General features: G+C 43.5%; 1 protein-coding gene across 3 annotated transcripts in view; it reads right to left on the reverse strand.

Annotated features, from left to right (window-relative positions):
- Positions 1-26248, reverse strand: part of ME3 (malic enzyme 3) — a 119862-nt gene that overhangs the window by 6821 nt on the left and 86793 nt on the right. For all 3 annotated transcript variants that reach the window (XM_048294490.1, XM_048294491.1, XM_048294492.1), the window contains exons 5-7: positions 24442-24603; positions 21378-21481; positions 9844-9953 (exon numbers count right to left, since the gene is read on the reverse strand). In XM_048294490.1, coding sequence (XP_048150447.1) covers positions 9844-9953; positions 21378-21481; positions 24442-24603 — 376 coding nt within the window. The remainder of the gene's footprint in view (positions 1-9843; positions 9954-21377; positions 21482-24441; positions 24604-26248) is intronic.

The following is a 26248-nucleotide window of genomic DNA, read 5'->3' on the forward strand; positions in this document are numbered from 1 at the left end:
GACCCAGAAAACAAATTCAGCTTTACCCGCTCCTTTTCTTTTGTGCAAAAGCCACAGGCAAGCTAGGCATCTGCTGGTATATCACTGGGGAATGATTCACTCTATTTCCTAGCAAGTAGAAAATCTAGTGAGGGCACAAGTACTCTGCCAAAGAAGTTATTTTATTGATGGGACTTATCTTGTTTAGGAAACCTATATAAGCTACTCTGACAAAGAAAATCTTTGTAGGTCAGACAGAAGTATCTGTCAGTACAATCTGCTCACCAACATTTTGTGATTATAATTCAGATGAGTTTAGTTCTCCAAAAACTAATAATTAGCCTCTCTTAAGAGTGATTCTGGTTTAGCAGAGGTGACAGCGGCCACACTCCTGCAGCAGATGTGGTGTTCACACTGGCACACCACTACAGAATGGCAGCATCACTTCACAGAGCCAACCTACCTTTGGGTTGGAAGGGACCTCAAAGATCATCTGGTTCCAACTCCCCTGACATGAGCAGGGACACCTTCCACTAGATCAGGTTGTTCCAAGCCCCATCCAGCCTGGCCTTGAACACTTCCAGGGATGAGGCATCCACGACTTCATGAGGGCACTGCAAGCATTCATGTCTTAAATACCAGACTAGATTGATGGTTGATGGCTTTGTAAGCTTCTCTCTTGCAATGAATCACTTGAGACACTTGCTTCAGCACCAAGGATGAATTCCCTTCATCAGCTCAGAACAGTTTGTACCATTACATTTCCAGAGCCAGACCATCTGAGTTCAGCCAGTTTAAAAGGGAGTTGATGGGGAGGGAACCAGCCACTGAGTGCCCTGTTGTTTCAGTATTAACGTCAGACAACTGAAGGAAGTGTACAAAGGATTTCCTCTTGTTCCTCCTGCACTAAATCTCTACCTTTTAGCTCTATTTAGGGTAGTGTATTTGCATGGTGAAACGTCAGGAAAATTACAGAGGAAGAAAATGAACATCCAAGGAATTTAAAAGAACACCAGATAATTGCCTAGTTTTTAGATTTTGTGTTTACGGGTGTCACATAACCAGTCCATGCTCATTGTCTCTGTTTTGGTAAGTCTATAATCAGCAGGACTGCTTGGCGTGCTGCCATGACAGCTGCTAAGGATGGGAGCTCTCTAAACAAACGTGTATGATCCTGCTCAGGCTCATGGTAAAGCGTCCACCTGAACTGGGTCAAGTGAAATGCACCCTAGAAGAGTCACTACCACCACATTTTTTAAAGAGAGACAAGGTAACTGGAATACATGTAGACACTTCTGTTGCAGACATCTCTTCTGTGCAGGAAGGAATTCCACCCTGTAAGTCTGAACTGAGAAGAAATGGAAGAGACCAGGGTCCCCCAGTTGTCAGCAATGCCAACTGGGCATTGACACGCAGTAGAGTAAGAACATCTATGTGTACACTTACTCATGTTCACACACTATCTCCCAGGCTTACTTTGCACAGATCACCAAATCCCTGTGTGGGTGGGAGTGGGGAACTGATCAGAGTTGAAAAATCAGAAGTGAAACCATTACAGTGTGACAGTGTGGCAGGTCACTGCATTAGCAGTGATAGATGCCTGGAAAGTATTGAAAAGAGAGAAGTGTAACTGCAGAAATATCTTGTTTCTCTTGGTCCTGACCCAGGCGAAACTGCTTTATACCCTGTGATTGTTAAGAAGTCTGATGGGACAAATGCTGGTATTTGCAAACCCATTTAAGTGGGAAATGCTCTTTAGAGATTCAACAGAGGGACTTGAGGTACTTTTCAAAGGTGTCACTAGCAGGAATTTGACAAGTGGTGTGCATGGAAAGAAAGGGGGCAGGGACTCAGTCTGCAGAGCAGAGACCTGTGGGACTGGGTGTGCCATTACTCATCCCCTGCACTTGTACTGCAGCTCTGACTAACAGCAGAGCTCTGTTCAGCTCTGCCACTCCTAATCCTCCTCTCTCGTTCCAATGTGTTTCTAATCCCTCCACGTCTCCCAAATTGCATCTCACCCCCATTATTCAAGTAATAAAGTTACTGTACCTTGGCCTTAGCTCAATATTTTTCTTTGATAATTACAATTTCTGAGCATGGAACAACAGAGCATCTCTGTGGAGAAGAGTTCACAGCTGGTTCATGTAAGGAATTGGCCAATCATTGTCCTTCAGTTCTAAAAGAATCACAAAGTCAGACTGGGGCGGGAAACTCCTCACCATGGCAAGAAAAAACCAGCCATCCTTCAACACGTTGGTCTATCTGTTTTCCAAACAGACTGAGTGCTGCTATTGTGGATAACAGCTTCCCTAAGTAATTAGCAAGAGCCAGCTTGGCTGGTCTGTATCTGAGGTGAGATATGGAAGGGTACGGAGAGAAGAAAGGAAAGTGCTTGCAAATCATCCTGTCTATCCAAGATTCAAAGTGAGTGCTAAACATGATACCACAAAATAGCAAGCAGGCCTCGGGACCTCACTGGGAAGTCCACAGCAACAGAAACAATACAAAAAAGAGGCATTTAAAACTAAGGCACACTCAGGAACATGGCCATTTCTGCAGGAATCAATCTCTGTCACTCAGGCACATTCAGAATATTGTAAAACATTAAGGAAAATGATGTTCCCCTTGTACTACTGCAAATGAGAACAAGCCCCAGTAGATGTCAGTGGAGGTACACTGGAGCATAACCTGAGGAAAGGATCTGCTCCACAGCATCAGATGGGAAAGGCTGCAGCAGAGAGGCTCCCATTCCCGGGGACCTGACCCTTCCTCAGAGCAGGGAGAGCAGGCAGAGGGGCGAGCAGCTCTGCTCATGGAGTTATGGGCAGCGTTGCACGAGTCACCAGGGAAAGCGCTGCCCAGTGCCGATGTCAAGGCTGTGCCGTGGGTGACAGCAGCCAGTGCTAAGCAGGGGACACGGGGCAAAGTGTGGGCTGTGTGGGTGCTTGGAGGCAGGAGTCTGCTCATGCTGATGGCTGCTGCTGCCCTATCACCTGTCCTGGAGGGCTGACTGAGGTGAGCTGAGCATCACCACCATGCTGAAGCCTTCCAATAGCAGCAGCAATGGGAACATGCAGCATACCACTGCCTGTTTCTTCACCCAGCCTGGGTGGGTGATTTCCACTTCTCCACAGTACATTGGTGGAAAAGATGACCAAATTCAGCCTGATCTTTTATTTTTTACTCTTGACCTGCCTGCTTATACTTCACCCTGTCAAAACTATGCCAATATGAGGGCCCGGGGAACAGCAGACTCTAGTTTAACAGCTCCAGCAAAGGGCAGCCAAGGAAATATATCTAAATTTATGGATGAGGAGGAAGCCTAAGGCTTTTCCAAATTCTGGTTCACATTAACTCCCTGCAGCAGTTCCGCCCATTACTGGAAAGCAGAGTGGAGCTTGTCCAGATCCACTCCAAATGCATAATCAAAAGTCAAACACAACAAAGCTAAAGCAAAAAACTGCCAAAGTGTTTGCAGCTCAAGGTCTTCCCCTCCATGGCTGTGGGCTAGTGTTACCCTTACCCCAGAGGGCTTCTGTAAGACATTAAGAAAATAAACCTAGAAATGGTGCAGAGTTAGTCAACGAGAAGAGCACTAAAATGCAAAGCACTGATGCACAAGGAAGGAACTCACTCTCTTCAGGGTGACCCAGAAGAGGTGGTGGCATGGAGAAGAGCTGCCTGACAATGGAGAAGCCTAATGAGGCCATCTCTAGGTTCCTTCCACTGTAAAGTGCTTGGACTATACTGTGCATAACCTTAATGATGGGATCTAACCACAGCAGCAGTTCCCTCCCTCCTGCCTGTACAGTGCCAGCCTGCAGCCACTGTGCCAATGCAGGCCGAGCCCCCTCGTGCACCCACACAGGCAGAGGCTGTCAGGCAGCTGCCAGCACTCTGCAAGAAAGCATCCCCATCCCCACAGCAGCACTGGGGGCTCTGTGGGTGCTGTTCCATACCAACAAGCTAAACCAGGTCAGAGCACACCCTTTCTTCTTTTCATTTTGCCTCCTTAGCCTGGACTTAAAAGATCACAGACAGCTTAACAGAGAGGTGACCTGTGCTGTTCTTCACTACAAAGGAGGAGTTGGCAGTGGCATCCAGTGAACAAGAAAAACAGCAAACAAGAAAAGCAGGAGAGGAAAGGGAAACAAATGTCACAATTCCCAAAAATGACAGAAGATGTGGGCCTGATCTTTAGAGTTCTGCACTGTTAAGCCCAAGAAATGGAGGCCCATTTACAGCCTGAAGTCCACACTGTTCTGACCTGGCTTGTGTAGCAGTCAGTGTGTGAATTCAACACAAACCCAGGAGCTGGCCCTTACACAGTTAATGCAGCAGCACCAAGGGGAAATGCAGCAGCCTCTTCTGCTGTGGGGCACAGCAGGTCCAGAGGGACTGTTAATAGTGAACCTCTACAGGACTGAGAACACCTCCCCATCTCCAGGCTGGGTAAATCCCCAGGGAAAGCAGGCTGCTCAGGAGCTGCCTGGCAAGACATTGCCTGCTTTGTTCCACAGCACGGTATAGTCCCGCGCTCCCTTCCTATTGTGCTTCCCCCTCCTTAGCTTCCTGTGATAATTATCGATGCATTTGCCACGCCAGCTGAAACAACAAAGTAAGATACTGTACCATTTTAATCCACTGAAATTAGTTACTGCTGAGCCAAGAACTCACTTCTCCTGCTTCTCACAGCACACGGAAACGTGCCTGTGAAACAGGCCTCGTTTGCACATGATTGATTTCCAGTTTGCCCAAGTGTTTGAAGCTGCTCAGATTTGTGGCACTGGAGTCAGCCTGTTCCCAGCCTCAGCTGAGATCTGGAGCACTGTTGCTTCAGGCCAGGCACTGCTTCCTGAAGTGTCTTGGGAAGGTTATGGAAAGGTTATCTGCTAGGATAATGAGAAAAGGTGATTGGTGGGTCAAGAGATATTTTGAGGCTCATCAGCAGTCACACATCCTACAACCAAGGAATCATTGCTCTAATGACTTGGAAAAGGCTCAGACATGTTCTGTGAAAGGGGGGATCCTGAGCATTGCCTGCAGACTACTTTAGATAACAGGGTTTATGCTTTTGTGCACTGTTCTCTTTGCCCCGCCTGTATGTGTAAAAAACTTTTGAATGACACAATCCAACACAATTAATTAAGTAACACTTCAAAGATTTCTTCATTTTTCTGCAATTCTGACTTAACTTGCAGAACTACTTGTGCTGTTCAGTACTGAGTAAGCATCACAAGAAGCAGCTAAATTGGTCAGGTATGATTTGTCTTGGGAGATCCATACTGTTCTCATTCATCTTCATGTTCCTAGGTGCACTTCCAGAAGATTTGCTTTGTAATCCCCAGATACTGAGGTTAGGCTAGCTGGGTTAAAATTCCCTGGATCTTTCTTTTTTGCATTTCTTGAAGATAGGTGTGACATTAGTCTTTTTTTCAGGAATGAAGAATCTCCTCAGTTACCATAACATTTCAAAGAGTAACTTTGTAATGCCATTGGCCACATACCTCAGATGAATCTTTAGATGCATCTTATCAGGTCTCACAGACTTTGTCTTTTCAATAATCCCTGCTAAATAGGCAAAAGTCCATAGAGATCCTGTAATTTTGCATGTCTAAAGTTCTCATCATGGAACTAGAGCTCTGTGTGCTTTCCTTGATCTGCATGAGGCCTTTGAAATAATCTCCCAAAACGTCCTTGTAGCCAAACTGGAGAGGTACAGACTGAACAAGTGGGTGGGCTGGTAGGCTCAAGGGTTTTGGTCAGTGGTACAAAGAGGCCTGTTTAAGTTTACACTATGGAAGTTCTCATAACAATCTACATTATAAATCAGAGTGCACTCCCATAAAGTTCATGGCTGATTACAAATTTGGGACAGTGATTGATACAGTGGTGGTATGACAGTCATTCATAGGGATCTCAGCAGACTGGAGAAATGGGCTCAAGGAAACCTCATGAGGGTGAGCAAAGGTGAGCAAATGCAAAGTCCTGCAGCTTTGCAGAAGAAAACTTTGGGGTAGTGGTAGACAGCAAGTGGAAGATGAGCCAGCAATAAGCCCTTCCTTCTAGGGTACAGAAGGCCAACAGCCTGCTAGACTGTGTCAACAGAAGTCTAGGCAGTAGGTCAAAGAAAGTGATAACTTTTTTCTGTTTCAGCACTTTTGAGGTCATCTCTAGACCAGCATCTCCAGTTTGGGGTTTTCAGCACAATGACAAACTGGAGCAAGTCCGGAAGAGGGACACAAATATGACCAGAGTGTACAAAGAAGGCTGAGGAGCCTGGGTTTGAAAGGGCTTGAGAAGTCTAAGAGGGCACCTAGTTTCTGTTTACTCTGTTGGAGTGTTTGTAAAGAGGCCAGATTCTTGTCAGAGGTATACAACAAAAAGATGAGGGGCAATGAACACAAATTTGATCTAGCAAAATTCCAATTAGCTATGGGGAAAAAAACGCACAAGGAAAATGAGAAAACTTTGGAACAGGTAGCACAAAGACACTGTGGATACCCATCCTTGTAGATACTGCAAAGTATTTGGCTGGACAAGGCTCTGAGGAACTTGAACTAATATAAAATTTGGATCTAAGTTTGAAATCACCCTTTATTTGAGTGAGGGCTGGCTGATGCCCAGAGGTCCCTTCCAAACTAATGTCTTCAATGGCTTTATGTAATTCCTTGTATGAAGCAGGAATCCAGAGATGCTTGCTTCAAGGGTTCACCAGACTTGACAACTTTGTAAGACTTTTGTCTACTTTCTGTTTATCACTGTGAACAATTAAGTGGAGCAAAGCTAGAGCAGGAAGAAAAAGAGCAGGAGCTAAAGCATTCCCATGTACCTCCAACCTTAAGAGCTTCAGAGCCTGCCCTGGTACTTTACTGGGAAAAAGGAAGAAGTGACAATCAATTTTCTCCCTTAGAGCTGTAATTGAAGCTGTTGGCCCTTGCATGAACCCAGACAGAGCTGGGAAAGGACTGATGTCATCACCCCTTAGAGGAAGGAGAAGCACTCCCTTAATGAGAGCTCCCACGCGCGGGCACTGTGAACCAGCTCCTGCCTAGATCCCAGGCTGATGGCTTTCAGAATAAGCAATGGGCACTGTGAGCCAGCTCCTGCGAGCTCCCAGGCTGATGGCTTTCAGAATAAGCAATCCCCTCGTCCCAGTTGGTGGTACCTGGCAGGCATCCTGCTCAGCATCAGCAGGCTGGCTCCAACTGGGAGGGGTCTGAGTCACTTTCATTCTCTGGGGTTAGGATGGATTTGGAAATACAGTGATTTGTAGGAAAAAAAATAGGTATTAATATTTTAAACAGTTTTTCGTTTTGTGTAGGCCCTGGGGCAGCAACAAGGAGGCCTAAAGGAGCTTAAGGGAAGCAATTTATACCTTTTTCCCTCATCTCATTTGCGTGTGTATGTGTAGGCACACTGCATCCAGAGTCCCACTAACCAGTGGTCAATGAGTTTAAATCAGTATAGCTCAGGCCTGATCTAACTTGCACTGCTTGTGCCTAAGATGTGTTTTTAACTCAACATACTTACAATATTGCCAGCTCAGAAGCTGGAATAATTCAGGCTTCAGGAGGTCTGTTCCTGCCTCACTTGAGTAAAATTAATCAGACCTGCTTAACAAGGCTTTGTATAATTCTCATTAATCATTTAAACACCACTTACATTGAACTCTAACACTTTTTAAAGTAGGTGAGTCATGAAACACCAGCACGTTAGAAAAGAGCGAGTCTAAGGTAAACCCAAAGAACAGGAGGGTGTAGGTGAGAAAATGCCAATTCCTACTTTCTTATATCATCTGAGGATAAAGAGGGATATATTAGGGAGGGTAAATCAGACTGCTCATCCCAGATTCAACTCTATTATCTCTGACATGACTCCAAGACAGAGTTAATTGGGTACATCCATGTTACTTCAGCATTCCGAAGGTCCTCAAAACTCATTTCTCACTACAGCCCTAGCTTGGATTTCGCTTTTCTTTCTGACAGCTCCATAAAAAACCCTAAACAAGGGCTTGCTTCCTTCAACTCATTGCTTGTTGTGCAAAAGATCAGCAGGATTTCTTTACTTATCTGCTACTGAGAAACTGGTGCCAGCAAAATGCTTTATTTGAGAATATAACAATGTTTTACTACAAAGAGGTAAAATCCTACTCTTTCAACAGGCAGGACTCGAAAGAATTTTCAGGGGCCTTGACATCTCCTGTGTCCTGTGACATGCTAACTGGGGAGAATCAGATAAGGTCCATTTTATGACAATACTGTTTTACAGCATCCTCCTGGATGTGGTTTGCTCCTCTGGGGCAGTCATTACCAGGAACTGTCTGAGGCTTTCAGCTATGAGCTATGGCCAAAAGAAAACTATAAAAAATAGTCTCCTGCTTCCCACTCAGAATCTGCAGTTTAGCTTTAATATTCTCTTTTTCTTCTATTATCAAAGAAGCTTTTCCAATTCACCAAGAAACCTTTGCCATTCACTCTAGTTCTGCCAAGAAAACCTACATCCAAGCCCCTGATGTGTGATTTGTCACATCACCTGGCCTCTTTTTGACCGCTGAACCCCTTCCACCTTCAGAGAGAACAACTAATCCAAAAGAAATCCTTACAACATTGGCTTCTTATTATGGCCTTCATCTGCCCATCTTCAGAAAAGTCTGAGTGCTTGGTTCCTCCATTCAATACTTCAGTTCAAAAACCTACCTCCTGGGTTTTCTTTTTCTGTGCTTCTCTCTCCACTGAAACTTTTTGGGTGTGGCAAGAACACCTGATGAGTCTTCTTGAACAGGAGTATCCATCTGCCCTTTCCTGAAATGCCTTTTGCTTCTCTGCTTCTAAACTTTCTTCATGAAAATGTCTTTGAGGTCCATGCATCCCATTACACCAACCATATTTCCCCAAACCAGGATCCTACTCCTTGTGTCAGATAAGAAGAAGCTGCTACACGCATTGCCAAATATTGTTAGATAAGCAGCAGATGCAGAAATAGCACTGGAAAGTCTGCTCACAAAAGAACCAGCATTGTGTGAAAAATAACACTGATGTTTCTTTCAGTCTCTTTCAAGTACAAGTGAGGATGAGCCCAACTGACTGCAAATAATTAAATCAAGCATTGGAAATTTCTGCATGTTTCAAGCAGGACTAGACAAAAGAAAAGATGAAGGGACTCACAGAAGAACTGGTTGTTTGTAGACACTGGGGAAGATCCTGTCCCTGTCGAATGGGCAAACACCTCTTCCAAAGGTTTAAAGCAAAGTCAGCATCAGACCGGGATGCAGATTGCATCCCTCTGGGCACTGAGCAATCCATGCTGGTTGTAACCCCAGCTTTGCTGCTGTCACTTCTCTTTGACGCTGGAAGAGTTATGTTAACCGCGCTAGGGGAGAACAGATCTGTTCTCAGATTACTGCAGAGTTAGCATCCACTGAGAGGAAAGAAGCTGGTTTACCTTTATTTTTGTGCATGTAGTAAAGAGTATAACAATAGAGGGAAAATGCCAGGTCCAGCTAATGACCATCTGGCTCATGGAAACGGAAAGCCTTGCCTAACTATTAAAATGTCATCATTGTTTTAGCTAAATTGTAGAAAATTAATGAAACTCTCTAAGTTACCTGGATAATCTAAAGCACATGATGCCTTTTCTCCCTTGAATGTTTCTGCAATGAACAGCTAAATTCCTAAAAACAATGGAGACTCACTTTTCAACTCAGATGGCTGAGCTTTTGTTTATATTTTTAAATGCTTCTGTGTAAACTCTGAAATTTGTCAGACATCCGACTACTGTATAATAAACAGTCTTGTGATATTAAGCACCTCTTCTCATGACAAGGTGAAGGTTAAATTTGATTTTTCTAACATCACTTACCCTGAATATCATCATTGAATGTACAGTATCTGTTGCGGTATTTATTAAGGAGACGAAAAGCATTAGCATTGGCAAAATCTTCAAACTGGATCAGACAATTCATGCTGTACCTGCAAGTTAAAGGGCAATTTAAAATGGATAAATATATTTACACAACATAGGACAAGATATACACCTTTTACCAAAACAATGTAGCTAGAGACTAGTGCAGAAATAGAAGTGTCATGAGAGAAATGCAGCACAGTAACAGCAATCAGATCCCACCCATCCCAAGGTTCACACACTGAGAAATGTGGAGTCACCAGGAATAAACTGTAGTCATAATTCAAGTGGCTTTTTAATATGTATACTTATATACCTATATGTACACACATCTTTGGACTTTTGGTATGAGACATTTTCAGTGGTGTATTTGTAGAGGAGCTTCTAAAAGCAAAGGAGATGCTCTTTGTATTGCAACTGCTGCACTGCAGTACAGCAAACCTGACTGCAAAGGGGACACCAGTTAAAGGGACACCACCAAGGGCCCACTTCAACTGCAGCTGGCAAAGAGATGAGAAAAAAATCTGCTTGTAGGATCCCATGGAGTGAGTGCCTCACGGTGGGACTGAGTGGTTCATGGTGTGATTTCACAGCCACATTTCTGTGCTTTGAAAATGTTTTTCTCCACTGAGATGTTTAGCAGGAAACCAGCATGCAATGACAGCTAGTGACCTGTAGAGTGAAATGGCAGGAAATAATTGCAATCTTTCCATAACTGTCCAGTAATTTCCAACTATTTCAAGGACAAACGTGCAGTTTATAAATTGGGTAATATTCAGACTGGTCCATATGTATACACAGTCAGCAGTTTGTATGACTCTAATGGCTGCATTAAAGCTTTGCAAATAAAACCTAAAAGGGCCACGAGTACTCGTTTCTCACACATAAATGTGATAGGGCAGTGAGAGAAACTCAGAGAATGAGTAATGCAACAATCAGCAACCTCTGGGCTGCAGGCAGGTGAAGGGGCTCTAAATAGCTGCGCTTTGTTAGAGGTAGCATCACCTTACATATCTTCTATTCAGCCTTTCCTCCTTTGCCACTGAAATCTGAGGTAGAACACCCCTGCTTTAGCCTAGAAATTGATACTGGATAAAACATGCTCCATTTGAGAACTGCGGCTCCTGTCATAAAAAGGTCTTTTCATGGCACTCACAGTGTGGGCAGTCAGGCTCTCCTAGAAGGGCCTTGAATTTTTTATTATTTTTTTTTTCCATTTCAAGTATATCTGTCAGTAAGAAGACAATAATAAGCACATGCATTGTGCTCCTTTGTTTTTCCATCATGAGAATCTCTTGCTTGATAATCCCCCTGGTTTCAAAAAGGACAAGGGTTGGCTCTAACACTTGCTTCCCATTCTCTGTGTTTGCTTTTAGAAAAAGACCACAATGGGGACAGAGTTTCTAGTAAGGCCTGTAGCAACAGGACATTAAACCAAACATGTACTTTAATGGTTTTAAACTAAAAGAGGGTAAATTCAAACTAAATATAAGGAAAAAAATTTTACAGTGAGGGTGGTTAAAGACTGACACAGGCTGTCCAGAGAGGTAGTGGATGCCTCATCCCTGGTAACATTCAGGGTAAGGGTAGATGGGGCTGTGAGAAACCCGGTCTGGTTGAAGATCAGTTTACTAATGGATGTTCCTCTTATTCATCATTTGAATGTGTAAGGAAAACATGGCTAAGAGGGAGATGACACAGCATCCAGAACATCTGCTAATATCTCACAGCAAATAATGAGCAAATCTTTATGCAACTTCAGTTGCTATAGAAGCTATTTCTCTAACACCAGTCTTATTTATTGGTATCACTGAGGAAGTAACATTACTGACTTGCTTAACAAAATCAATGATCTCAGCCAGCATTAATGTATGTGTGACCAGCTCTGTGAATTCTTTCCTCACTTCACATTTGTGGTCTGCAGCATGGGACAGTGCACAAGTAACTTCTATTTTTGTCTTTGATCCCTGTTTATTAAGCAGAGAATGAGAGAAGTATGGTGGTCCATAAACACTTCTCTTTCTGCCCCTCAGTATGACAGGACAGTGTTGCAGTGCAAGCTCTTCTCATTAAGGTGTTTTTTGGAGATTATTTTCTTTTTCACAGCGATATGTCCACTGAGCTTTTTGAAGTATGAACTCCATTTTTGAGCTTATGTGAGCCCTTGCATAATGTGAAAACTAAAGTTTTCATTTATAAAGACCACAAATTGGTCATGGTAAGACCCGATGACTGGATGCTTTAAATGAAAGAACCAAGTATTTCAGACTCGCAGTTAAAGATGGGAACCCCAGATGATGATCTTAGTCCTCAAGGGCTACTCAGCTTAATGAAGTTTTGAGAGAAATTTAAAGAGCTTGTGCTACCCAAAGTCACTGAAATTAAACACAACTAGGCAGCTGACTTACTGAGTTGTCTTAGAAATCTACCAGTTGATCTTGCTGCTCTTTCCTAGCAGTACTTTGGCAGCTGCGTGCAATGCTCCATCCTAGGGTGACCAGAGCAGACTAAAGATAAACTTAGCAAGGAGTTTGAACAAACTAGTTGCTGGGGCCATGTGCAGTAACATCTTTGTGAGTATCAACATGATGAGTCAGTTTTACTGTCCCTCCCCCACAGCACAGCATCTCAATATTTGTGTAATTCCTTTCATCCCAAAGGAATTAAGAGCGCTCTACAAAGAATGTTTGGGTAGCATCCAAAAGTAAAGTGTAGCCAACTTGGGACTGGAGCACAGAAGTTCTTTAATATACAACAATGCTAAGAAAAAGTGCAGCTCAGGTAAGAAGGTGGAGAATACTTGGTACTGCAAAGGGAAAAGGTGTCCCTAGAGCTGCTACATGTATTGGAATCCAGCCAATAAAATGCAGTGCAGAATGGGATTTCTTCCACTACCTTTACATATCTAAAAGTTGGTTGTGTAATGCCCAGCTGTGTATTGCCCAGCTGGACAACTCTGACTGCCCTCTCAGACCATGGAGAGAAAGGACATATCCAGTAGCAATTTCTTTCAACTAGTCTAAGTGAAAAATGGAAGTAGATAACATCTCTGGAGATGCCTCTTTCTTCACAGTGTCTGTGAAGGCACACTAAGATGATCAACCTAAATTTAAGTATCTAACTTTAGACACCTAAATTAGCAGAGATAATCTAATATTATTGAATTATCACAGTTGGGACGATCTGTTTGGGAAGATCTTAAATATATGCCATACACTTTAGGTCACTGGCTTATCACCCTTTCACTGCAATACTATGCTGCCCTTCAATGTTTGCAATTTCTTTGTTGATGTCTGCAGACATTGCCCTGCTGCATCCCTTGCACATCGTATTCAAGTGGTCCCCTGTCAGCAAACACAGAAATACTTGAGGATGAAGTGAATTATACTGGCCAGTCTTCCCCCATCATAATGTTTTAAAACAAAAACTGGATTTTGACAAAACTGATTTTGCAAAATTCTGTTTAATTGGAAACATTGTATTTCCCACTAAGAAACCAAAATTAATGAATTCCTTTGGAGGAATCATTTTTAATGAGGTATGCTTTTGTTGAACCTTCTGTTCTGTTTAATATGTGACATCTGATAAGAATGCAGTCCCAGTTAGCACTCGCATACTTGCTGTCTGTAGGTGCAGGATGCCTTTTAATAGAAAAAGTGATTGTAAAGTGAGTATTCGAACAAGGATTTCTGAAGATCCCTTCCAAGACATTTAAATATTCTAAAATTTGCAGCTAGAATTGATGCTGGCCCTGCAGAGAGATCTTGCAAACTGCTGTGATAGGAAGAGACTGCTGAGGTCAGTCTGCTTGGCTTGTTGTCAGTTCTCACAGATTCTTTCACCAATCCATGTGACTCATCTCCTAACTTTCAGCTGAGAGCCTGAAGGAGATTTGGAAGCAGATCAGCAGGTCACATCAGGACTGAATGTTTTCCAGACCAGGAAAGGCATGGCCAGCTAAGGTTGACTCTCTCCAGCAATCTCATCCCGACTGTCAATGACTCACCTTCTCTAGAGCATTCTGTCATCTTCTTGGCATCTAGGACACGAGTAGTTAAACAGCCAGGATCTGACTGCCTTTATCTAAAAGCTCAAATGTAAACTCTCAGGATTTCAGACTGACAAGGTACATTGAAACTGAGCAAGTGCCATGGTCCAGTGTGGTTTCTTCCATTTCTCAGTTCTTTCTCTCCCTTACAAAAAAGGGAAGGTTGTATTTTTTGAATGATTTTGGGTTCAAGGTGTTGCCATTCCTCTTGGGCACATTGCAGTGTGCATTTTGTGGGACCTCTGCAGTTCTGTGTCTCCTTGTGGAACTGGAGCTTTCCCCTCAGCATGAGTCATACTTATATTTGTAGGCTGTCAAAAAGGGTGCTTGGAGAGAGGCGTTTTTGAAAGAATTCAGACATGCTGAAACCTGTAACTGGTTACACTAAAAGAGTCATGATTTAATACTGTCACCATGTCTCCTGTTGGCTGCCAGACCACCATCTGGGGAATACTGTTCTCTGCCACCTCTGGAATTAATTTACCCATTTTATAGAATTGGAAACAAAAATATACACTTTGTCAGTTCCTCCTCATCCAAAAAGATTCACCAGTCTTTCAGGCAAAGATTATATTGCCGTCTCATTAATTTGCTTATTTCGTGGGTTTGTGCCATAAATAATTATGACCCAAATTCTGGCTCTCATACCTTGCAAAAATCTTCCTGTGAAAATAGCCTCACTGGGAAATGCTTTATAAAATGGTCCCATACACTCATTTTAGTCCAATCTCCAGCCCTTGCCCAGCAAATCTTGTACAAACAGTACTTTCAATGAAACAATGTACTATTGTTTAAAATAACAGTACAAACTGTCACTCTAATGAAGGATGACTCTAGGAGCTAAACACATATAATATTACAATCCTGTTATAAAAACTATCACCTAAAAATATTTATTAAGAAACAATCCAATTTCCTGGAAAACACACAGACATAGGATTAATGTTTTGTTTATCGCTGTATTGTTCTGGTACTGTTACTACCCACCTATACCTGCACCTATACCTGGGCTGTGCTAAGATAAAAGATGGTCTTAGCAAAGTCTGTATCCCCTGCAGATAATGATACACATTTCCCTTGGATGAGCACGTGGAACAAGTGGTGGAACAAAAATGTGGAACAAAAGAGCATGAATCCCAGAAAAGGAAGCAGACGCTTTCCTGATGACATTGCTTTTAGATTCTTTATTCAAGAGACTTCTCAGTTGCCTAAACAATCTCATTATGCAATTTGTTTCTTTCATCCTCACTTGTATGTACCTCTTTAAGTTCATCCAGACTCATTATAAGCCATGAGGTCAGAGAGGAAAAAATTCATGAGGCAGCAGTTACTATTTGAGAAGCATCTGACCAGAACTGCCCAAGTCAGAACTTCAAGGGTGGCCTGAGGACCTGTGCAGCGCCTTTGCTGACCAGTATCAAAAGGGCATTTTTTTGACAATGAGAAGGGAGTATAATACATTCCTGCATGCATGAAAAAAAATGTATTTGCAAGAAGATCCAGTTCCTTCATAGAAAGAATCACAAGAAGGAAGTTCCACTCCTTGTCTGAATTTAACTTGATAGCACTGCTTTCAGCCATTCATGATGCAAGGAATCTGCTTTGAGGAGCTGCAACTCCTTTTCAGAGTCTTAGATAAAACCAGACAGAGAAGAAACAAATTGTCCTTGCCCTTGTCATCTTCTTATTGCTGCTTGAAACACCAGCAACCAGTTCTGATTTCCAAGAAAAACTAAATTTTGTGTAAAGAAGGCCATCATCAGAAAAATATCATTCTTGGCAAGTGATCAGCATTTAGTGTTGGAAAAACAAAACCCACTCAAGCAAGTAAAACAAGACTAGAACCTGAGTCTGTCGGGTGTCCTGAGGCCAATTTTACCATTAAATTGTTCCTAGGATACTTGTCAGGCTTCTGGTCAGACCAGCAGTACTCTGCCATACAATTCCTGGCCACAGGCTAGGGGTCAGTTTGGTCAGGCACCTCCTCAAGAGGCCAGCTGAGAGCAGCCCTGTGAAGAAGGACTTGGGGTATTGCTGGACAGAGAACTGAGCCAACAGCGTGTGCTCCCAGCCCAGAAAGCTGACCGTGTCCTGGGCTGCATCCAAAGCAGCGTGGGCAGCAGGGCCAGGGAGGGGATTCTGCCCCTCTGCTCTGCTCTGGTGAGACCCCACCTGCAGTGCTGCATCCAGCTCTGGGGTCCCAGCACAAGAAAGATGTGGACCTGTTGGAGCGTGTCCAGAAGAGGCTATGGAGATGATCAAAGGCCTGGAGCATCTCTCCTATTGAAGACAGGCTGAGAGAGCTGGAGTTGGTCAGCCTGGAGAATAGAAGGCTCCAGGGAGACCTTAGAGCCAATACAAACTTAAGAACTCTGGTCCTGGGTTTAGAAATCCCATGCTAGGGAGCTGCATCACAAGCCCAACAGGACCTGCTGCCTGCCTCACCATCGTCTCAGGCTACAGACAATTTCTAGCATTGGGCAGAAGTCTCACTGGGTTTCTGCCAACATAAACGTAGCCAGCATGCTCTGAGGCACAGAGTCTGCTGTGGATTCAGTGAGTGCCACGTCAATAAAAGTGCCCCTTGAAGCACAGAGATATCAGGAAATCCCAGAATTGTACGTTTTTGGAAACTAGAGGATGTGCTAAGGATTGCTGTTCTAAGCCATACGCCAGGGCATCTGCTATGAGCTACTGTTAGAAACAGAATAAGGGGCAGGATGAAATTAACATCAATAACAAAGTTCTTGGGGAAAAAAATCTTGGAAGTTCATAGTCAACTTTCATTATATTCTTTACAGAAGGAAAAAACTTCAAACTACTATTTTGCACATCCTATCTCATGACTTTCAAGCACTAAGACCAGCACTAATGGCTGCTATGGCCATTCTAGTGTTTTTATGCAAAATGATATCATCCTGCTTGCAGTTCACCTGAGAAAGGACTACAGCTGGAGCTACAACGCTTCTCAGGAGCAGAGCAAGAGCAGGAGGTGCAACCATATTAGTGCTGACCCTCAGATGTAGCCTTGAGCTACCCTCTGGCACACAACAAGGAACGGAGCCTCACCCTGTGCCTTCTGCACAAACAGAGCCTCTCCAGCTGCATCTTTCTGAAACTGCTGGGATAAATCTGGCGTAGGTGGAAAAGCCCAGACAGAAAGCCTAGAGCAGAGGGCTTTGTGACTGCGTTACTCCAAAGGATTTGAACTCAAGGTAATAAAAGCCACAGTGATCCCTAGCAACACATCTGGAGCTCAGTCATTCCTCAGTAGCAGAAAATCAAGCTAATGAAACCTAAATATTGTTCCTTGACTTAGAATATGATCCAGTGTCTTAAAGCAGATTACAGATGCTGGCTGATGATCTTATCCCACATCAAACCAGGACAATGGACAGCTGGGGTGGCTTTTCCCATTACCATCACTTCTTCCTCATGAATGGTGTCAGAGTCCCTCTGGCCATGGTAACTGGGGTAGATAGGCAAGGAGAATATCCACCTTGTATTCCATGAGGGCTGGAGCTGGCCTGCATGACCAGTGCCAGGGCACTAGTGATGGTGCGCAGGCCTCCTAACAGACACACAGATGCTAGGAGTGACTTTGGGTGTTAGCAGTATATGCAAGGGCTTTGTTGAAGCCCATCAGTGCCTAGAAACTGCTGCCTAGAAGCTTAAGTCTAATATTTCAGGATCAATTAGCCAAGTTAACCAGAGCATGTGAAGAAATAACATGGGGGCACCTGTACTGGTGATTTCGTTTCTGAAAGGTGCTGGTGAATTTGTGATCCATGACCCTGGAGAACTGCTGAAACAGAGGTGGCTTCTTTTCAAAAAGGTTCTGATTGTTGGAGAGCACATGAGACCTGACTTGATATGTTTGTGGGTAGAACGACTGGGAAGGCATTAGGCAAAGAGAAATCACGTCTGAAACATACACAAGTAAAAATAAACTCAGCAGAGGTACTTCCTTTCTTTTCCCATCTGAGAAATGGAACACTTGATCTCCTGATGCCTTCTGTGCTCTGCCTCATGGCACAGGCTGACAGAAAGCTTGTTCCCTTGGTCACTCTGTTAATAAGCACTGATGGGAAAGGAAAGGGGAGTGAAGTTATGACAGGTTAATGAGGCTTTTGCGACACGGTTTGCTGGCGTGGGGAACTGCATCTTGTAGAGTCTCAGGCTGCATGTTCCCCATCTGCCACCCAGTGACTGAGGCCAGAGCTCAAAATGAAGGCTGGAGCTCTGGGACCATCCATTGACACGTCTGGCCCCTCAGAGCCACCAAGCTATATTGCAGCTGCCTGATGAAAGCTACAGAAGGGTTAATTTGATCAGATATTCAAGGCCCAGAAATTCTGGGGTTTATTCCAGTTACGATCCTTGGACACTTTAGGTGAACACTTATTTCAGCCTAAAGAAATGTACCAAGTTAAGAGCAAGGCTGACTTGTCCTTTGCCACAGTAACTGAGCAGAGGGAAAACTGAAGCAGTGCATTTTCCCATGTGAAGCATATTGCTGCTCACTGTGAGAAAACAGCAATTTGTCAGGTTGCTTCATTCAGACACAGGTAGGCTCAACAGGCCAAATTTTGCACGTAGTTGCTTCCCAAGAGGAGCAAAAGGCATAGCTTAGAGCTGTTGTTAAAGAGCTTAATCATTTCACATATTTTAGGTGAAAGAGTAATGAATGGAGGTTTAGGCAGCAAGAAAACACAGAAATTTATCCAGCTGTTTCAGAAAGGGCTTTTCTTTCTAAAATTGCCCAGGGTGCCCACACTTTATTTGAAAATATTGGAACTGCTAACTCTGAAGCCTCTGGCACACTCCTCATTTAATTACTAGGTGGGCATTATGAGACTGGGAGTCCTTTCTACTCACTCTATGGGTCTCCAGCAGCAGAAATTTGACATCTGTTTGATATTATTATTCCATTAGAAGATTAAATCTTCACTCCCCTGGCTTTTTTGTGGGTTCTGACACATTCCACTTCAGTGACAAATGTCCCTTGAGCCAGCAGTGATTTGACAGGGTGGGAGGTACTCCTGCAGAGCAACTGACAAATGGTTTCCATGAGAAGTACTCTCAGGAAGCAGACAGAATTTCTGCATGAATATCAAGATGAAAAGGAAACCCCCAAATTGCAAGGGATTTGTGGCAACCCGAAAGGTTCCTCCCCAAGTAACTGAATTTGCATGTGACATTACAGACTTGCATAAGAGATTGCAGCAGCTCATACTCACTGGTTGTCTCAAAAGTGGAAGCAGGCTACAATAGAGCAGCATGTTCTTGACCTTCTGAACAATTTCTGCTTCCTTTTGTAACAGAAGCGAGAGCTCCTACTGGGTTGAATCCAATAATTCCAGTGGAAATTTGAAACAGAATGAACCTGTTTCATATGAGTTTGCCAAACTCAGGCTGATAGCAGGATTATTCAGCAGCCCAGAGTGCATAAGGATCATGCCCCAACAGTGCTTTAAAGTATGCTGGTGGTCAGGACGATAATACAGGGTAATGGCTCCTTTTGCTCTAGGATCTCCAAATATTTTACAGATGCGAATGGAGAAGTGCAAAGTAGAATTTCCCAGCCCCACTTTGCTGAGAACTTTCAGGGGGCTTACTGTGTTCAAGGAATTCATCCTGGTTAAGGGAAATAGAAAAGCTGGGACAGAGGCCCCAGGAACTTGATTACCAATACTCGGATGAAAGCATTAGACATGACTTCACTGCCTCCCAAGATAAGAGTTTATTGTTTCATGGTCTTCTCCCTTCAGTGTGGAGATTAGCTCATGTAAACACAGGAAAATAATAGCCAATCCTTCCTCTCCAACAGCAAGCACAGAAAAGGCAAACTTTCTTTAGTGAGTGCAATGAGCTTTGCATTTAACACCACAAGCATAAATCTCAGAGCCAAATTTATAATGGCTGAGACCATCATCTGCATTCTCATTCTATTGTTCCCATTCTATCATCAACACCAACACTGCAATACCCCCATGGTCTTCTGGCCAGAAGAAAACAGGATAGGGTTCCCCTGAAGGATTAATTATTGACTACAATCAAAATAAACAAAACCCCCACAAATCAACCCTGACGACTCTTAAATCTTTTCTACTTGTCTGTTGTGATTTCCTAGTTGTGTTTTACCAGCTTTCTAGCCTCCAGGTATTTCTTCCCACTAGATAATGCACAAAGTGATGCCTTAGGTGCCATCTAACACAATATTACAATGTGATCAAATTACATTTCAGTCAAGCTTCTTTATCAACTATAAAGAAGGTTCAGCTGTGACTGAATGGTCCTCTGCATTTCTGCTCCTATTTCTTCCACCCACAGCCAGCTGGGCAGTCACACTGTGTGTAAATACACCCTTCTCAGTGGATGGGTAGGTGCTGTGTCAGACACTGGTCAGGGTGCCTCCTACCTCAAGGGAGACAGGGGGAGCTGCAAGTTTATGACACATGTACCACCCACTCCCTCCCATTTGTGCAGGAACACACACATACACACACACACACACACGGCTGGCTGGAGACACAGAGGGAGAATCAAACATAGCTCCTTCGCTGAGAAGAAAAGACAGGCAGCAGCTTGGCAATCAGGCAGAGACTGCAGCTCTCTGCTGCTCCTTATCAGTATCATCTGCAGCTTTAGGAAAGGCAAGAAAAGCCTGCTTAGGAGCTTGGACTTTCCAAATATGAGTATTTTTTCATTAACAATTGCCCTCACTTTCCTTCTTATGATAATCTCTCCAGATAGTCATGGAGATTTTAATATGGTTTCTTTTATTTTTCAGAGAGAGGTGCACAGGGCTGAGGTGGAGGTTCTGCTCTTCCCATATTAAACTGCCTGGTACATCAGAGACCCTCTATCCCAGTTAGTGAGTATGAATGGAAGTACGCAGCTGGTTTGTCCCACCCTTAAAAGGACAGTGCTTATAATCCTGGCCTTCTCACTCCACAGACTTAAATGCCAGCAGGAGAGTTCCTGTTTTTGACAAAGCCATAGAGAGGCAGTCTGCAGACTCCACACTGTGTGAAGGAACATGCCATTTCCATTTAGATGATTTCCTTCACAATGGCGAGAGCTAGAAACTTCCTTTATAAAGTGTAAACAAACCAAAGTTTAGGTTCTGACTCTGCTGAATGAGGCTCATAAATGCATGATGGAGGCCAGATACAGCCCACAGGACATATGTTTGACACCTCTGGCCTATGTGGATAGGAAATGCTTATAAATAGTCAGTCCCATTTCAGTTCTCCGGAGACAAATATTTTTGACACGGAGTGCTCAAGCACAAAGAGTCATTTGCAGACCACCCAGGAGACTTGTGAAATGACCTTCCTTTGCTTGGATGATCAATTATACTAATGTTTATTTCAGGAGTTGCAACATTTGTTCTTAAATGGAAGCAGCCCAGAGGAGCCATGTACATAACCCCACTTACTTGTCGGTAACTGCCTGCATAAACTCATCAATCAGTTCGTCGTACTGTTTCCCACGAACCCTCTTGTGTTTCAGTCCAATATACAGTGGATCATTCAGGAGAGCCTAGGACACAAAGCAATTCTGTTGACATCTTCTCTTCTGTGGATGGATGGAGATTTATGTCCCAGCCTACCAAAATAGTTTGTCTGATGCGGTCATATTAATTTTACTTACTATGCAGTGAAGGCCAGCTCGCACATCTCTTTCCAAGCAGAAAGTGCTTCCGTAGGAAGCTACAGACTTTCTTTTAGCATAAATAAAGTCAGAGGGATGCAACGCTTGACTGCCATAGGAAATGGAGCTCTGCATCCCTAGAACAGCTCTACCAAAGGCTCTCTGCCAAGGTGCCTCACTCCTAGTGACTAAAACTGACCTTGTGTGGGGAGTGTTTACCGTGCATTCAGTTCTCAATTTTGCACTGAGGTTACCAGGACAGCTGTTGACCATAAACAGTGCTTTGTGCAATGAAGACTACCTGATGTAACTTGAACTGACGTGTCATTTAAGCCTTTTAGGTGACAGCACCGAGTTCACCAGAATCAGTGATCAGATAGATGCCAAAATGTTCCCAAGACCTGCACCGGCCTAGCACTCTCCTCGGTTATCTGCCAGGAGTAAAGTGAAGGTCTTTTCATACAACAGATTAATTTAAATTTTGGTTCCCAATAGGAACATAAAATCAGGCCACTCCTCCAACCAATCCAGCAGGTGTTGAGTCAGCATCCATAAGGCACCTAAAAAGGACTGGATCAGCATGGAAATAGCATATATTTGGGGGGAAATTACAGGACAAATGCTGGAAGGAGACAGGTGGGCCAACACCTCTGTGAGTAACTTCAAAGGAACTTTACTTCCCATCCAATTTCAGGAACTGAACCATCCACATGAGGGGGAGATGAGCCATCTCAAACCTATTGTCCTGCAGCCATATGGCCCTAAATATTGGCAGCTATGCTAATATCAGATCTGTTTTTACAGCCACAGCTGTCTTCCCTTGGAAGGAAAGATGAAAGAGGTTTTCTTCTGAGTTTGATTCATTTGGGCTCTTTAGGGCCACGAAACAGAAAGGAGACCCATTTGCGTTACTTCACTGATTGCTCCTACAGCACCAGGTGCTCTGGGGCCTGTTCATGGAGTACAAAATTCTGCCACAGACAAGCTGAGAAATGCTAAGCTCTGAAAAAAGACTTGATTTGCTGAAAGCGTATACAAGGTATTATGGACTGCCAGAAAGACAAGCTGGCAACTGATGCTAAAAATATAATACAACTGCTATATTTACTGCATTCTACCTGAGGTTCACGTGTTAGCAACATAGTCACCCTTGGCTCACCAGGTATTAATAGGCAGAGATGAACAGGATGAGTGCCTATAAGAGGGATCTTATTTATGCACTGATAAACGAGTTTACTTGGGGGAAGGATGCTCCTAGGATGTGCTTAGGGTTCAGTTAATGCACATGAGAAGCATTAATATTATCATTAAATAAATAAGCAAAAAAATTATTTATATTGTGAGGAAATACATTGTTTATATTGCTGGAAAACAGCAGCTTCTATATCTTTACCCCAGATGAGGAAATTGCCTTCACAGAGAAGTTCCTGAACACATAAATTACATCTAATCTTGGGCAGAAAAAAAAGGGTCCAAGACTGATTCTCTAAGTCCCTTCTTCTGATGCCATCTGACCCTTGGAGATGCCATCAAATCATGGTGCCACTTTGGATTTTAGTGTCACCTGGCTGCTGACATAGATGGATGTGCACAATCAGAAGCTTGCCATGGAAGGGAAGCACTTTCACCCAGGTCCCTCTGGGGGGAAACTCCAGCTGGGAGGCTCAAAGCACTGGTGGTGTGCAGATCAGCATGGAGGAGAAGGAAGAGATGAAGGATCCAAGGGCAAGTACAATGCTCCATTGACTGGAGACTGCAAGAAGTGAGAGACAGAGACTTAATTCCTCCTTTAGCCTCAGTGGGTCCAAACTCAGAGTTGTCCCTTTTCAGGAGAGACCATGAATCAGACTGAGATGAGCACACCCTGTATTCCAAAAGTCCATGACAGGCTGCTATACTAAAGGGTAACATAATCCTGGGACCAGAGACCGAAGAGGTAATTGAGATTCTCAGATGTCATCTATGGGCACTGCTTTTGCGTTCTTTCGTTCTTTTCAAGTGTCCAGCGTGAGAGACTTGGGGCAGGACTGAAAGAGGTGCAGAAGATCTAGCTGTCCAGTGAGCATCAGCATGTCTGAAAATGTCAGCACTAATTCATTTTCATACACAAACTCAAAGCTCTTACACCTGAGATTTGTTATTTCCCTCAAGAAATGTGTGTTTGGTTTACATGGGGTCATGTGAAGCACAAGTACATTTTACAAAAATGGACAAACCCAGGCCATCACAAATAGCTATAGGATATTAATTTTAAAAAGGCATCCTCACAGATGTCCATTCTGGCATTGCTGAAACGTTTCACTTTGGCCTTTCTGAGCCAGAGTCATAAGGCAAAAATCTGCAAACAGATGGAATCCTCTTGCCTGGTTATCATGCGCAGTAACATGTGCAGTCTAACAAAACAGTGACATTAATCATTCCCAAACCACTCACCAGAGATTATCCATTTCTGGAATATAGTCATCTCTACACAGACATGAATATCTGCCTGTTTACTCACAACTAACAGAGGAAGAATAATTCTGGGACTTCCTATATGAAGCCTGTCAACTCACCTTGCCATGCTGAAAGGTGGAGCTGAGCATTCAGCTCCAACTGGTAACACTCTGAGTCTTCTCACCAGGGGACCATGAGTCTATTTAGTGTTTATTTCAGTTCCCCATAAGAACAAAAGGTTCTCATACATCAAACAGGAATTAAACATTCCCACTTTCCTGCAGTGCTGGTCTAGCCATCATCTCATCTTGGATGTCTCCAGCTTTGTCTCCACATTTAGGGAATTGGCCTTGGTTAAGCAATAATCTTGATTCTTTCTCCCCCCATGTCAGATTTATGAAAAATTGTCTTACCTCATTGTCTGTGCCAACATCCAGCAGGACAGGGAGACATTGTTGTGGATGAACTCCACCACAAGCTGTGTACAAAGCCAGCTTTCCAACTGGGATACCCATGCCATAACTTCCTAGGTCTCCTAAACCAAGAATCCTCTCTCCATCTGTCACCACGATAGCCTAGGAGGATCAAAAGAGACTGTTGTATGGGGTTGCCAAGGCTCTAGAAGCAAACCCAGCTCCACTGTTTCCACACTGATGCCACTTTGCAGATGCATTGTGCAATGGATATTTGCTCCTTCTCCATGACACCATGTTAATTCGCTGTTAGCAACAGGGGGCTGCTCATTTTGGGGGTAGAGAAAGTGTTGTTGACAGGTAGCAGCTCACAGTGTGGGACAACAGCAGCTCTGCTGGACAACACTTCAATTCACTGTAGCAGAGCCCAAGCAGCATGGCTGTTTGTGCATCCCCAGCTGTATTACAAGTATCACAAATGAGATCTGGCTTTGATTTTTTTCATCTCTTTTTCTAGAAGAAAAAAATGTGCTTAGGAACTGCATGTGTGGAAGAAACATATTTCAGTGTTCTTTCTTATTCAACATAAACTATACACATATTTGAACATTTTCCTATTTTCTTTTCCTTCTGAGTCAATGTGAAGTGTTAGCAATGAGAAAGTCTCTTTTTGGGTGGGCTCCATCTGGTTTTGGGTGTGCGCTCACTTCTTTACCACACCCAGAGGATGCAACTGGGATTGAAAGGCAGTAATGGGAATAGGGAAAGCAGCAAGCATATACACTGCTACAGGTTTATCCTGAAATTAGATGGAGCTAATATTCAAACTATGCAGAGAATATTAAAACAAAAGTAAGTTCTAATGAATCAAAATACTTCTCTGGAGCACTTATTCCCTTTCATCCAAACAAATAAATGTTCTCAGGCACACCTAAAAACCTCTCAATAGCACTCAGATATCGATTAGAGAGAGAAAAATTCTTCAGCCTGAGATTTGCTGCAGCACTCTATAGTTACCAAAGCTCTTCAAAGCAACACTGAAAAATGAACCAGAACAGAAAATACAGCATGGGAAACATGCTGTTTGTAACAGAGGGGAAACTGGATTCACATTTATTTGTTGCTCTTTGGATTTGAAAAACACCCCAAAAAAGAGCACAGTTTCTGTGAGCACCTGGTACACAAGCACATTAAAGTAATGTTTTTATTTGCTCATGTTCATAAGATCAGAACAAACAGGACATTAATCTCTGTCTGAGCAGGGCAGACCCATCTACCTGAAGGTAGGAGGTTACTGGCTTTACAATTAGGAATCTGCTTTCTACTTCCAGCTGTGATACAAATTTTCTTGATGACTCCAATGAAGTCATTGTACAAAGGTTAGGTGTGCAGTTTACACCAGCCATGTAAATGGTTTCTAAACTTATTTGACATCTGATGGGGAGAGACAGAAACCTCCAGAGAACACCTCCTCTCTCCAGCAGCTGTTTTGGGAACAGATGAATGGGTTACTTCTCTTTGAAAAGCTCAGTTACCTCTTCATGGGCACTGCAGAAGTACTTGCAGTATGAGACTAGGCACTAAGTCCCCAGGCAGCTGACATGAACTGAGATGACTCTGGACCACAGGCTGTATCCAGTTAACCAGTCCAGGTTTGCAATGCCTTAGCAGGAGGCATGTGGCCCAGCAGAGTGACCCAGAGCACTATGCTGGGTCTCCAAGCTGCCAGGGCAATGCAGAGAGGCAAGTGCTGCTGTTGGCATTCCCAGTTCTCTGCACTGACTGCACGAGGTCAGCCTTTACAGGA

Source organism: Corvus hawaiiensis, chromosome 2 (genome assembly GCF_020740725.1).
Source record: "Corvus hawaiiensis isolate bCorHaw1 chromosome 2, bCorHaw1.pri.cur, whole genome shotgun sequence".
Taxonomy (NCBI): Eukaryota; Metazoa; Chordata; class Aves; order Passeriformes; family Corvidae; genus Corvus; species Corvus hawaiiensis.